The sequence below is a fragment of the Giraffa tippelskirchi genome, chromosome 2, assembly GCF_054371585.1.
Source record: "Giraffa tippelskirchi isolate mGirTip1 chromosome 2, T2T-mGirTip1v1.2.pri, whole genome shotgun sequence".
NCBI classification, from domain to species: Eukaryota; Metazoa; Chordata; class Mammalia; order Artiodactyla; family Giraffidae; genus Giraffa; species Giraffa tippelskirchi.
The window spans coordinates 94,040,420-94,054,710 of NC_137276.1; the positions used below are offsets into that span (position 1 = coordinate 94,040,420).

Consider the following 14,291-nt stretch of genomic DNA (forward strand, 5'->3'; position numbering starts at 1 on the left):
ATGTTCTGTAATGAAAAAAAAGGCCTTCACAAAGCTTATCTCTTAGAAATGTGAAAGAGCCAATTTTTTCTGCCCAAGTAGCTCATAAAGTAACAGACAAACTGTCAGAAAAAATAGACTTCATCATGGTGAAAACCTCAGGTTGGCACCCATCTATCATAAAGCAATCTTCCAGAAATCTTGAAAACCTTCATTAAATTTCCTGTCTTCCTCCTGACAGTTATAAAATGTTAACAATATCACTCATGATGTAGGCCTTTTCAGAAATTCTTTGTCCAACCCCTCCTACCCCTGCCATCACTCATCCCCTTTTCTTTGCCAAAATCTATGGAAACATGAAACATAGCCATCTTCTTTACACACCCTTCTGGGGACTTGGCCCTTGCAGGAGGTTAGAGGAGGAAGTAGTGGTCATCTTGATGACACTGAGATGACACTTTAGCTACAAGCTGCAAGGACAAAATGCCCCACCTCCAGATTCCTTCTCCAAATGGGACACCCATTTTGAAGCTCAAGGACATGACCCTTAACAAATAACTCTTGATACTTTTTTCTTTCCTTTTTCTCTTGTCAATCCACCAAGTTACAAGTCTTCAACTGCCCATGATCATGAATAGTGGGGACAGTGGGTCACACATCTTCTCATGTGTATGAGTCATCTTTCTAGAGAGAAAATTCCCCTATGGACCTTGATGGCCCAACTTTTCCAACTCCAGGGACCTCTTCAGCAATATATCATACACCATCTCTCAGAAGAAGAAGATATAAGGGTCTTGCATTGGAGGCAACACCAAGGAGAGAAACCATAAGGAGGTACAGAATTTACACCAGGAATCAGAAGAAACGCCCAGCTTTGAAAGCACAAACTCATCTGTGAAAGGCACAGGTAGTGACAACAGCAAAAAAATCTTCGTGGAGGTTTCTCGACACATGTCTCAAGTGAGTGGAGCCCAACCATGCTAAGCCATCATCTCACCTGCAAAAGGAACCGGTGCATCTTTATCCAGGGCGACCAATGGTGGGTCCAGAATGACTGTGTCGTTGTTCTCTGTTATGACTCCGTGATATGAAGTCTCAATCCATGGCTTGTGCTTGTTCACTGGAAAACAATGGAAACAATAAAACAAAAACTGACTTTTAATATCATCATTTGAATAACTAATCCATAATAATATTATGAATTTGCTAAAATCCCATTATTTCTATTTCTAGATGCCTAGCATGTGTGTGTATATGTGTTAGTCACTCAGTCACGTTCAACTCTTTGTGACTATCCAACCCACGGACTGTAGCCTGCCAGGCTCCTCTGTCCATGGAATTCTCCAGGCAAGAATATGGAGTGTGTTACCATTTTCTTCCCAGGGGATCTTTCCAACCCAGGGATCAAACCTGGATCTCCCACATTGCCGGCAGATTCTTTACCGTCTGAGCCACCAGGGAAGCATGCAGATGCTTAGTATAGATATTGTAAATAATTGACCCAAAGCTTTATTTCTCAAGTGCTACTATCTATTCATAGATGTTTCAGAGTTAAAGCTTGTTTATCAATCAACAAAATAGCAGATTACAACTGTGTACTGGGATTTTTTACCTTGACCTTATCTGATCCATCATTAGGAGTTATCACTGAACTTTATATACATATATATGGATAAGTACCAAAATATGTGTGAAAATATAGCACACATTTGAATATTTTCTGATCAATGAAAGATTGAGTCTATCTAAATTATCTAAATCACCTAGCATTTGAAGTTGCTCTTCAATAATTTGACCAGCTGAATGATACACTATATAATATACAATTAATACATTTAAAATATGTTAGTAGTTGAGGTATATCCTCCCAAAACATTGTATTCTTAACCTCCAGTACCTTGGAATGTGACCTTACTTGAAGATAGGGTCTTTATATAGAGATAATCAAGTAAAATGAGGTTATTAGGGTGGGCTCTAATCCAAAATGATTGGTGTCCTTATGAAAGGGGGAAATCTGCACACAGAGAGGGACAGACATACACACAGGGAGATCACCATATGAAGACTGAAGCTGTGCTTCCACACCCGAGGAACTACCGAAAGCTACAAGGGAGACTTTCAGAACAAGCACGGTCCTGCTGACAATCTGATTTCAGACTTTTGGCCTAGCACTGTGAGACAATAAATCCCTGAAACCTATTTCTGAAGACTGAGTCAAGCCCAGGGAAGAGAGCCCCTCTGCCTAGAACAGGTCTTAATGTGTCAGCGGGCTCATCCATGCTCACACATTGGCATTCAAACCAGCGCTTCATTATGGACTCTGGAAGAATTACAGCCACTCTGGGCTGTCCCCATGCTCCTCTGCTCTTTTATTAGCCATCAACACAAATGAAATGTAAATAATTTGCAATTGTTGGGAAAAATAATTAATCTTTTTTTCCTTTAATTAAACCCAGGGGCCTATTCATTAGAAATGTGTACAAAAGATATGCCAAGAGCTCACCCAATGCTTCAGATTCACGTGCCACTCGGCTCAGTGGCAGACAACAGAATCTAGAGTCATAGTTGCTGGGTTTCAGCCCTGGCTTAGTCACTTGAGGGCTGATCCCCTGCAAGTCCATTGGCCACTCAGTATCTCAACTCCCTCAGTTGTAAAGTGGGGATGATGACGCCACCCACAGGGCTGTCATGTCATTCAGGTGTCCTGGGCTGGATACATAGCCCCTGACGTTTCCTCACTCAGATTCACCCCTGCTCTTTGGGCAGTGACAATGTCTACAGGAAAGGTGCTTTACAGACCCTAATGTTGAGAAGTTGACACTTCTTCCTCATTAATGAGGATTTTCCTCTTTATCACTACTAATGTTAGTTAAGTTCCTACCACACATTAGGCATTTAAGATACGTTCTTTAGTCTTCCCAACAACCCCTCTAGATACCCCTTCATATCATTGTACAGGTGAGGAACTGAGTCTCAGAGGGGTCTAAACGTTCCATTTTTAGAAAATAGGAAGGTTTGTTGTCCAAAAATTTCTTCATTCCTCTCCTACTTTCTGACTTCCTTCAGATCTATCTCAACTTCTGTTTTGTCAACATTGATAAACATTTGCATCTTGATGAGTAACCCAAATGAAATCTTTGTTTTGTGTATAGATCAAATCCTCAGGGTTGCAAATCAGTACGCAAAATTGACATTATTTTGATTATGAGGATACAGGTCATGGCTAATCCAACTATCGGGCAAGGATTACTTTTCCTTCTTAGAGGTCCAACTGTCAATTCAAGAACACCATTCCTTATATCCAGACCAGATGGATTTTTGATTCATTTATTCCATCAAATGGCTGAGTTGTCCTCCATTTTAACTTGCATCATATTTGGAACCAGCCTCCTTTGTATATTTTTGGTGTTCTGAACTTAATGATTGTCTTTTTTTATTTTTGTCAAGTAACGAAACACAGGAATTCTTCCCCACATCCTGACAATATTACAGATTTTAATCTTTCCGTATATTACTTATCCCTCATTTGTAAAATAGAGACACTTACTTCATTGGAATATTGTGAAAAACTGCATGATCATTTAGACAAATCTAGTACCCCTAGTACAACAAGGCATTTAAATACTCTTAAGTCCCCCTAGCTCATCTCATGCTCTGAGTGGCTGAGATGTACCTAACACTTCAGAGGTATTTAGCCCAGCTTCATTCATTCAACAAATATCTATGGAGTACTTAAAATGTGCAAACAGTCATTGGCAGCAAAATGGGGAAAAATGTCACTGAAAAAAGCATTTGACAAAATTCAACATCCATTTATAACTAAAGCCACTGGCAAATAAGCAGTAGAAAGAAACTTACTTAGCTCAACAATTTTTATAAAAACCTATAGCTAACATCATAATAATTAAAGAGTGAATGTTTTCCCACTTGGTTTGGAAATGAAAAAGTAAAATTGTTTTTATTCTCAGAGAACACGCTCATCAGTGAAGCAAATTCTATGGAATCTACAAAAGTGCCACTAGAACTAATATATGAGTTTATGAAAGTCACAGGATAGAAAGTTGATCTATAAAAATCAATTGTATTTCTATGTATTAGAAATAAACAGTTGGAAGTTTAAATTTAAAAATATGAATATTATAGCATGAAAAAACACAAACATTTAGAAATAACTTTCACAAAATACTAAAAAACTTTCACAAAATACATGCAAGATCTATACATTGAAAACACTAAGATATTGCTGAGAGAATTTAATGAAGACCTGGAGAGGTCTTAGTGGTAAGATAGGCAATGTTCACGATTTAGTAAACTTGATACAGTTAAGACGTAAACTCTGTTCTACTTGATCTGTAAGTGTCAATGCAACCCAAGTCAAAATAATAGCAGAATTTTTAAAATGGATAAGCAGCTAATCCTAAAATTTATATGAAAAAGACCTGATATAGTCAAAACAATTTTGAAAAGAAGAGCAATATTAGAGGACTTAAACTACTTGATTTTAAGATTTTTTGTAAAGCTACTCTAATCAAGACAGTGTGATACTAACATAAAGATAGACATACAGAACAAAAGAAAGACTGAAGAGTAAAGAAACAGACATACATACATATGGTCAATTAACTTCTGACAAAGTTCCAAGATAATTCAATGGGGGAGAAGATAATCCTTTCATTAAATGCTGTTTTGGATATCCATAAGCAAAAAAAAATAAAAATAAAAAACCCTTCAATCCTACTTACTACACATCATACACAAAAACTGTCTCTAGATAGATCATGGTCTTAAATGTAGGAGTTAAAATTACAAAACCTTTAAAAGAAAGTATAGGAAAAAAACCCTGAGTGTCCTTAGGTTAGGCAAAGATTTATTAGAAGGGACAAAAGCAAGTATGAATTATAAAAGATAAAACTGATTCATTCAACTTTATAAAAGAAATAGGAGACAACATTAAATAAGCATATCTCATAAAGGACTTGTATCTAAAATTTAAAAAGAACTCATACAAAACAAAGATGAATAATCTGTCTTCAAAAGGGCAAAAATTTGAACACACTTGTCACCAGAGCAAATACATAAACAGCAAATAAGAATGAGAAGAGATATTCAGCATTAATAGTTATCTGAGATACGTAAGCTAAAGCCACTGGGGGGTATCACCATGTCACTGATAGAATGGTTAAAATGAGATTGACAATACCAAGTTGTGATGAAGATATAAAGCAATTGAAACTCACCCATTGCTGGTAAGAATGTAAAATAATGAAATCACTTTGAAAACAGTTTAGCAATTTCTTATAAAATGGCTCAGCAACTCCATTCCTAGTATTTACCCAAGAGAAATGAAAACATAAATTACATAAAAACCCTTGCAGGTAAACGTTCATAGACTTTTTGTTCAGAATAGTGCGAAAGTGGAAACTAAAGTGGCCATCAACTAGCGAATGGATAAACAAATTGCAATATATCCATATAATGGACACCTACTCAGCAATGAAAAGAAATCAACAACTGATCCAGATGACAAAATAGGTGAATCTCCAAAGTATTTCACTGGTGAAATGAAAGAAGTCAGACACAAAAGACTGCATACCATAGAAAATGCCAAAGTATTGGGACAGATAACAGATCAGTAATTGCTAGAGTCCGTTTGCCAAGGAGTACAAGGAACTTTCTGGGATGATGGAACTACTCTGTATCTCAATTGTGGTGATGGTTACACCTCTGTGTGCCTTGTTGAAACTTACCAATATGCATATTTAAAATGAGTGAATTGTATTGTGTGTAAATTATACTTCAATAAATATGGGACAACAACAAAGTCTTTATCCTCAAGGGACTCTCAGAGTGGAAAAGGATCCGCGATACCAGGATACCAGGATAGTAAGAGGTAGGTAAGAAGAGGAAAAGAAGAATGCTATGGAAAAAAAGAGGAGAAGCACTCATCCAACCATGGTAATCCAGAATTAACTCCTGGAGAAAGCAGATTTGAAGTCAAAAGCAGGAGGAATTAAGCAGGGGTACGGGATATGGAGGGTTCCAAGCAAAGGAACATTGCATGGGCAAGGACTCAATGGTAAAGCACCTGCTACACCATGCGGAGTGGGTGGAGGGAGGAATATGAATAGTTACATTTGGTTGGAGACTATAGTTTGAGGGGCAAGGCCAGCCAAGAGGTGGGACTGATGGATATCATCTACATCAACTAGGGATTACTGTCTTGCACACAATCATCCAGGAACTGCCTCCAAACTCTGTCTTCAAGCTACACTGGAGAACCATCTCTTTTCCAGAAAGAAGTAATAGATACTGACACTGGTGACTTGGCCATAATTTCCTATTTAATCTCTTCCCTTCCCTGACAAATGTTTTGCCTTTGTGTTTCAACAGACCGAGGACAGTCAGCACACGCTTTGCTCCATTTGGTTGTAACTTCAGAACTGACTTCTTATCAGTTCTTCATAAGACAACGTTCCTGTTGGCTGTACAACTCCTCTCAAGGTTGAACCCTGTCCTTTCCACAACGTTTCAGCCTCTGGAAAATGCCTGCATCTTTGCATCTATATAGAGGAAACATCAGTGTGATATTTCTGCTCCATTTACACAGAAATTAGGTCTCGCTTCCCCTCCCCCCATGCACCTTTAACTAGAGCACAGACGCACCCTGAGAATACTCCTTGGCTCTTGTTTCTCTGCTTCCACCTCTGAAACACTGCACTAACACTTAATCCAAGCCCCAGCGCCAAGTGGCTGATGATTCATTATTTGATTCTTCCTACTTATACCCTATAGTTGACCCTCTGCCCATTGCTAGGCTCCTTGAACCTCAGAACTACAATGCTTTTCCCTGGGTAAAAGTGAATTGTGAGTAAAAACATACCATACTGCTTGCAAAATGCTCCAGTGAGTTTAACTACATCTTAGTAAACAGGTCACTCTAATGACAGACTGTTCTTTTGCTTGTTATGTCCAATTTCCCCTTCTGACTTCATCCCCTGGTAGAGCTGCCTAGACCAGAGAATCCGTGAGTAGAGTAGGCTGGGCCAATTAATTGGATCTTTAAAATTTCATTTAAGAGGGTGAGAAACTATAATGTGTTTGGTAATGGGCACTTGAGGTGAAAGTTCATAAGGAGTTGGGGCTGGTGTTCATGTAGTGATCACCCAACCCAACATTTAGAAGGAGCTGGAAAGCTATTAAAATCCAAGAAAGCTAATCAGCCAGGAGACAGAGGATCTGGGAGCCAACATACAGAGAGAAGAGAAGTACCCTAAGAGGCTGCAGGGGATATACAGGCTGCTCCCCACTCCTGTTCTCCAGTCCAGGACCTGCTCATCACACCTTCACTAACTTGCCAGCCTGCTGCAGGGTGTCTTAGGCTGCCAAGTGAAGCCTTTCAGTAATTCCTCCCCCAACCATCGTTTTTGAAAATTTGTACTAGTTTGAGTGGGTGTCTGTTCTTACAATAAAATGATTCCTAACTACAATAAATGTCATAGCATTTCAAAAAGTATTTTTATTCCTTGCTTGGGAGTGAGGGTGGGATAGGATCTCTGTCTCGGTGGAGGTAAGCCTGCCTAAGGGCACATCTGGTCCTGTGCTTCCCTGCCTCAGGTCCATCAGCAGTTCTCCTGTCCTCCAACCACAAGATCACGGAAGCCACCCAAAGACTCGGGCTCCCTCCATGACCCACGGCTTTGCCCTCATGGTGTTGACTACCCCTCTCCTCACACTCCTTTCTCCTGGCTCCTGTCTGTTCATCCTGCCAGATGTAACACCAGCCCCGCCTCCTCCAGCGGTCCTCCTCTGAACCCCTCATCCTCCTGCACTGCCCGCTCTCAGGTTATAGGACTGCTGCATTGCCATTAGCTGGTTCCTTGCCTCTCCTTCCCCCAATTCATGGAGAGGGAGCATCCTAGTTACAATGATGTCCACAGGTCCTGGCACAATGCCCAGCACCTTGACCAATGAAGTCAGCATTCCTTTGCTTTCCCAGCACCTCCAAGCCTAAAGCAATTAGCAGCACTTTAGTCCCAATGAGCAGGTATTCTGACATTACCCAAATAGAAAGAGGGTGTGTCTCTCAAAACAGGGTGACATTTGCCATCACTTAATTAGTGGCAATATATATCTCTTGCTAGAGGTACCAATTAGAGAGTTTTAAATGCAAATCCCATGTGTGTGACTCACACATGGCAAGATTCACAGAAGATGAATCTTAAGTTACACTGTTTTAATTGGGTTGAAAAAGTGAGGGAGAGATGGTTGAGTCATTAATCCTTATCTACTTGATGGGTGCAATCAGTGAGAATGGACCAGTGCTTTTCTTCCCTTCCTCTCTCCTTTTGATAGGGACAGAGTAAAGGGACAAAGCAGATCATTTAATAGTTAACCTCATTAGAAGATCAAAGTAGAAAAAAAAAAAAGTATGGGAAACCCCTGTAAGTTAATGATTATTCAAGAAAGCAGGTTTGTTTAACCACAACACCAAGCTTGCTTGCTTAGCAACAAAACTCTGCAAAAGAAGCAAGAGACATGCCCCAAATAGTAAAACAATGGTGGCATAAGACCCACATCCTGCCCAGTAAGGTCAGTAAGGTAAGGACCCCTAGGATATGCTCTCTGTACACATAAAAAAACCAATAATTTATGGAAAGGTGACATTTCAAAGTCAAAGACCCTCATTGTACTGAGACCTGAAATAATTTTTCCACAGTGCCATGACAGTCTTGGCTTGATCATGGATCAGGGACAAAATAACTCCTTTAACCATCTGGGAGAGGGGCTGATGATGGAAGCATGACATCTACTCAAGAATGAGGAAGAAGGTGGTTTCTTCCCTCTCCCCACTCTTCCTTTGATCATAAAACTGTAGCCCACTAAGTTCTCAAGGCATGGCACCCTTTTGCTCACCTACCTGTAAGCCTCACAAGCGTCCTATTCTAATAAATCACTTCTTATCTATCATCTCGCCTCTCACTGAATTCTTTCTGTGCTGAGACATGAAGGACTGGAGCTCCTCATAGTCCCCCTACCCCTGAAGATGCCACCTCATGGTTTCACTTTCCTTCTGTCCACCTTTCCATACATGTATCCACCATTCCTGTTTTTTCTTTCTTTCCATCTGTCATTTGCTATCCATAAATACTCAATTGTTTAGAGTGTGGGTTATCTCAAAGTCATGAACTAAATTGCCCCAGCCTGAGGATGACCCATATACCACTATTCCAGTGCATACTGGCATGAGGATCAGGAGAAAGGCTAGCAACGTCTGTGTGTACAGGAGAATTGTAGAATCTCACAAAAGTGAGATTTTTCAGTTGTCTCTAAAGAAGCCATCCAAATATTAGCCAATTACCCAAAGCTTGCCCTAAGACAGACCTTGAGATTGGGTTCAAGGAGTTCTGGGCTTCATGCCACGGTCCTGACACTATGTAACCAACAGGTTATGTTAGTCAATTCTTTCAATCTTCCTAGACCTCTGTTTGCCCTCCTTTATAAAATGGAGGTAATGCGAATCTCACAGGGTTATTGGGAATGTTGACTAAAAACTTATTCACAACTTAAAAGTTCAGAATTATGTTTCATTCTGCGGGAATTTTTAGGACATCAAGACCAGGAGGCAGCATCTCAAGTAACCCTGAAAGGCACTTCCTTCGTGGTCCAGTGGTTAAGACTCTGCACTTCCAATGTAAGGGACAAGGGTTCAGCTCCTGGTTGGGGAACTAAGATCCCACAGGCTATGTGGTGTAGCCAAAAAATAAAAATAAAAATACTATCCAGTCAAGTAACCCTGAGAGAATTGCTCCCAGGAGGCAAGGGGGAAAGCCAGGAAACATAGGAGTTTTGCAACAAAGGGCAGGTAGTCAGAGCATCAGAAGATTACTCTCAATTAAAGATGATTAATTAAACCACATATCTCAAGTTAAGGAATTTAGCGCTCTTCTATGTATAGAAGAATGCAGGAGTCTAGACTCGCTGACATCATTCCTTTGATATGCACCTCAGCTATCTGGGGCCAGTGTCCTGTGCCTTCTTATCCTGAGTTTCCCAGGGAGGACCTTAGGGAGGTGGCTGCAGTCTGATAGCTGTTAGATGGCAGGTACTCTTTCCTTCCTGAGCTCCCTTAGGGCTTGCTGGCTCAAGATGGAGGGCTGCAATTGCTGAAGACTATGACATCCTTTGTTTACTGATATGGCAGGCAATATTCCATTTATCAGGAGGAAGGTAAAACAAAGTGCCAGATCAGAGCTGACTCAGTGGAGATGAGCATCTTAAATATTCCCAGCAGAGGCCCTTTTGATTCTAAATCTCAACACCCACAGCCTGTCAAGACCCACACAGGACCCAGCATGCCCCCAGACAGGCAATGTCCTAATTACCCAATAAGTCTAGTGGTGGGCTGGGAAGATTAGATTAAGTCTCAGAAGACGATTGGGAGCCCAATCAAGAAAATAATCTTTTAGAATAGGAATGTGGCAGGCAGAAGATGCCCCCCAACCCAGGGGTAAGTGGCTGGAGTTCATTCCCTATGGACAGAAACTCCAAAATATCAATAGCAAGGCAATTGAGGGAGAAGGCTGGGCCCTGCTCAGATAAGAGATAAGAGACCACAAATTTCTAATTCTCAAAGTCAAGGAAACCCTCCCAACTAGAAAGTTCCTTGAAGGTCAAAAGGGGAATGATGCTAAGCCTACCAACCCATAGGCCTCTTTGGTGGAATCCATCTTGGCTGAGAGATGCTCCGGTATACATGGGAGGATCCTGAGGTATACCATGTATGGACTCAGAACCAGGAAAATCAAAATGATTAGTCAGAGAAAACCCAGAGGAAATGCTCCATATAAGTGAATTAAATTACCACAAGGGTGAGACTCTGAGTCCACTGTGTGTCTATCCACATTTACTGCCTTATTTTCCTCCTAATAAACACTTTACTTGTTTCACTGCTTTCCATCTTCATGAGAATTCTTTCCTGCAAAACTGAAGGGCCAGGGCCTTTTCACTGACCACTGGTCTAATGGCTAACATTTGGTGCCCTCATCACCCCAATCTGACCTCAGTCTCTAGCTGAAAACCAAAACCCTGCTTCAAGCCGCTGCAGGCTGAGGCCACCCGAGATCACGAAGATAGGGGGAAGAGACGGTGAAGGTTTAATGTTCCCATCAATTGCTAAAGCCAACTCGCTTTTCCACACAAAATGTCTTACCTACTGAACAACATTATTGGACTGAAGTGTGCACTAAATTGTTATATCTATAATTCCCCAAGATTGTTATTACTTCAATATCTCATCCTTCACTGCATTTTAAGCATCTCTAACCCCTAAAACTAGCCTGTAACTTACTTTGGAATTGATGCTACTAAATATAACTGTCTACAACTCTTTCTGTAATTGCCATTGTTCAACCACAACCACCATGTAACCAATCAGGAATGGCCATTCTGGAGGGCCTACTGTGTGCCAGACTTTATAGCTGTGATCTCATTAAATCCTTCCAACTGCCCCTGTGAAGGCTGCAAGGATGTCATCTCATAGATGATGTTATGGAGGCTCAGGAAGCTTCAGGAAATCATACAAGGCCGTGGTCTCTAATGGAAGAACTGAGGTTCCCATTTCCTGGGTCATTCCTCTTCCAACCAGAGGTCAATGCAGCAGCACATATTTGTTTCCATTCCAACCCTGGGGGTTAAGTCTTGGACCAAGTGCTCTGAGTAGACAGAGAGTTCTCCAGAATAGCCAGAGTTCTCCAGAGACATAGAACCAGTGAGAGACAGAGAGATAGAGATAGATAAAGAGGTAGAGATATACACATACATATACAGATATATACACATGTGCATATATATATATATATACATGTATGTATGTATATGAAAGTGAAGTGAAAGTGAAAGTTGCTCAGTCGTGTCTGACTCTTTGTTACCCAATGGATTATACAGTTCATGGAATTCTCCAGGCCAGAATACTGGAGTGGGTGGCCTTTCCCTTCTCCAGGGGATCTTTCCAACCCAGGGATCAAACCCAGGTCCCCCGCATTGCAGGCTGCTTCTTTACCAGCTGAGCCACAAGGGAAGCCTATGTATGTATACATATACTTATAAAGAAATTGGCTCACACAATTGTGGAAACTGGAAAGTCTGAAAGCCATGAGGTAGGCCTGCAGGCTGGAAGCTCAATCAGGAGTTGATGCTACAGTCTTGAGCCAGTCTTGGGCTTCCCTGGTGGCTCAGACAGTAAAGAATCTGCCTTCAGTGTAGGAGACCTGGGTTTAATCCCTGTGTTGGGAAGATCCTCTGGAGAAGGAAATAGCTACCCACTCCAGTATTCTTGCCTGGAGAATTGCATGGACAGAGGAGCCTGGCGAGCTACAGTACATGGGTCTCAAAGAGTCAGACATGATTGAGCAACTAACACGTGCACACACACACACACACACACTTGAGGCAGAATGCTCTTAAAGCCTTTCATCTGATTGGATGAGGCCCACCCACATTATTGAGGATCGTCTCCTGTACTTAAAATCAACTGCCTGTAGACATTAACCACATCTCCAAACTGCCTTCACAGCAACACCTAGATGAGTGTTTCATTGAATAACTAGGTATTATCACCCAGCCAAATGGAAACATAAAACAACCATCATACTCACTGAAGAATCTTTTAAAATGTTATATTCAAAATGAGTGAGAAGATTGGATACAGCAGTGCAAATTCCTTTTAACCTCAGATAGAAACACCAAATTCTTCTTTCTCTACTGGAAAACTAATAAATAAAACCTTTGTGGCTTTTGCTATCAACTTCGTTCTAGAGGGTAGCAAATGTGCGATACATTTTTATTGCAAATTCCATTTCATGCCTTTGATCCCAAGATGTTCAGAACAATGAATGGCAATTATCTGGTTTACAGTATATTCACTGCAAAATGCTCACCTCCTTCTCAGTGCTTCTGAAAGAAAGCATTGGCAGGTCAATTTCACTTCTTATTTATGTGGATAGTTATCTGCATTTCTCCAGCTCTGGCTCCTTCCCAGGAAGTTGTGGAATACCAGAGGTAGAGGATAGGAAAGAAAAGCCTCCTTTCCACCATCACCAAACACACAATCACCATAAAGCCACAAGCCAAATGCCCTAGGTCACTCTCATGATCAGCCCTGAATATCAAGGTATCAGACAAGGTGGTCTATTTGCATTCAAATTTAATTATCTGCTCAGCTCAGGCACCACTGACTTAGGAAAGCATTTTCTGACTCCCTGTTCCTCTCCAACCTGAAAAACACCACCAAACTGAATTAGCTCTCTCCTTGTCCTCCCATAGCTCCCTGCCTATCCCTAGCACATCAACAACTAAACCAGGCTGTAAATACCATTTTGTGCCTTTCCACTACCAGATGGTGAGGAAAGATGCCTGTATTTCTAACCCTAGTACATCAGTCCTTGAAGTATAGCTCAGGAGCTCTGAGGGGTCCCTGAGACTCTTTTTGAGATTCACAAGGTCAAACCTATTTTCATGCAGTACTGAGATACTATTTGCTATCTTTTCTTTCACTCTCTCTGCAGTTTTCCAGAGGCTATATAAAAGGTTCCATAACAGATTAAATCTGGAAACAGATATGAGAATTTATCTGTCTTCTAAAAAGCCAGACATTTGCAAAAATGTAAAACAATGGTACTCTCATTATTTTAAAATTTTGGATGATGTCATTCTCTTTTAATAAAAAGTATGCCATTTTCATCAATATGTGATAGGTTTTTAAATTATTTTAACTGAATTAATAAAGATATATATGTTAGATTTTATTACCTCTAATTACTAATGAAATAAATAGTAATAGGTGTGATCCACAAAAACTAAAGCTCAGGGGCTGTTAATGATATTTAAGAATGTTACAGTGGAGGCTTCCCTGGGTGGTCCAGTGGTTAAGAATCTGGTTTTCAATGCAGGGGACACTAGTTTGATCCCTGGTGGAGGAACCAAGATCCCACATGCCACAGGGCAACTAAGTCAGCACACCCCAACTAGAGAAAGCCCATGTGCTGCAGTGAAGACTCAGTGCAGTCTAAATTTAAAAGTAAATAAATAAATAAAAATAATGTTGCAGTGTTCTGAGACCAAAGAGTTGGCTGTGAGACCTGGCAGTGGACTTAAAACATAGAACCTGCTACTCATATAAGAATAAAAGGTGTGATCAGAGGAACTGAGGGGAGAGAGAACAAAGAGACAGAGTTGAGGGAAGGAAGAAAGAATACCTGAAGTTGTCAAGGACAGATTCACATAATCAATTCTTATATTCAACTTAGTTGGGGGAA

At 40.7% G+C, this 14,291-nt stretch overlaps 1 protein-coding gene across 1 annotated transcript in view; it reads right to left on the reverse strand.

The window, feature by feature from the left end:
* CLSTN2 (calsyntenin 2) overlaps positions 1-14,291 on the reverse strand; it is a 704,297-nt gene that overhangs the window by 442,493 nt on the left and 247,513 nt on the right. The window contains exon 2 of the mRNA XM_081573999.1: positions 977-1,099. Within this exon, the coding sequence (XP_081430125.1) occupies positions 977-1,099 (123 nt within the window). The remainder of the gene's footprint in view (positions 1-976; positions 1,100-14,291) is intronic.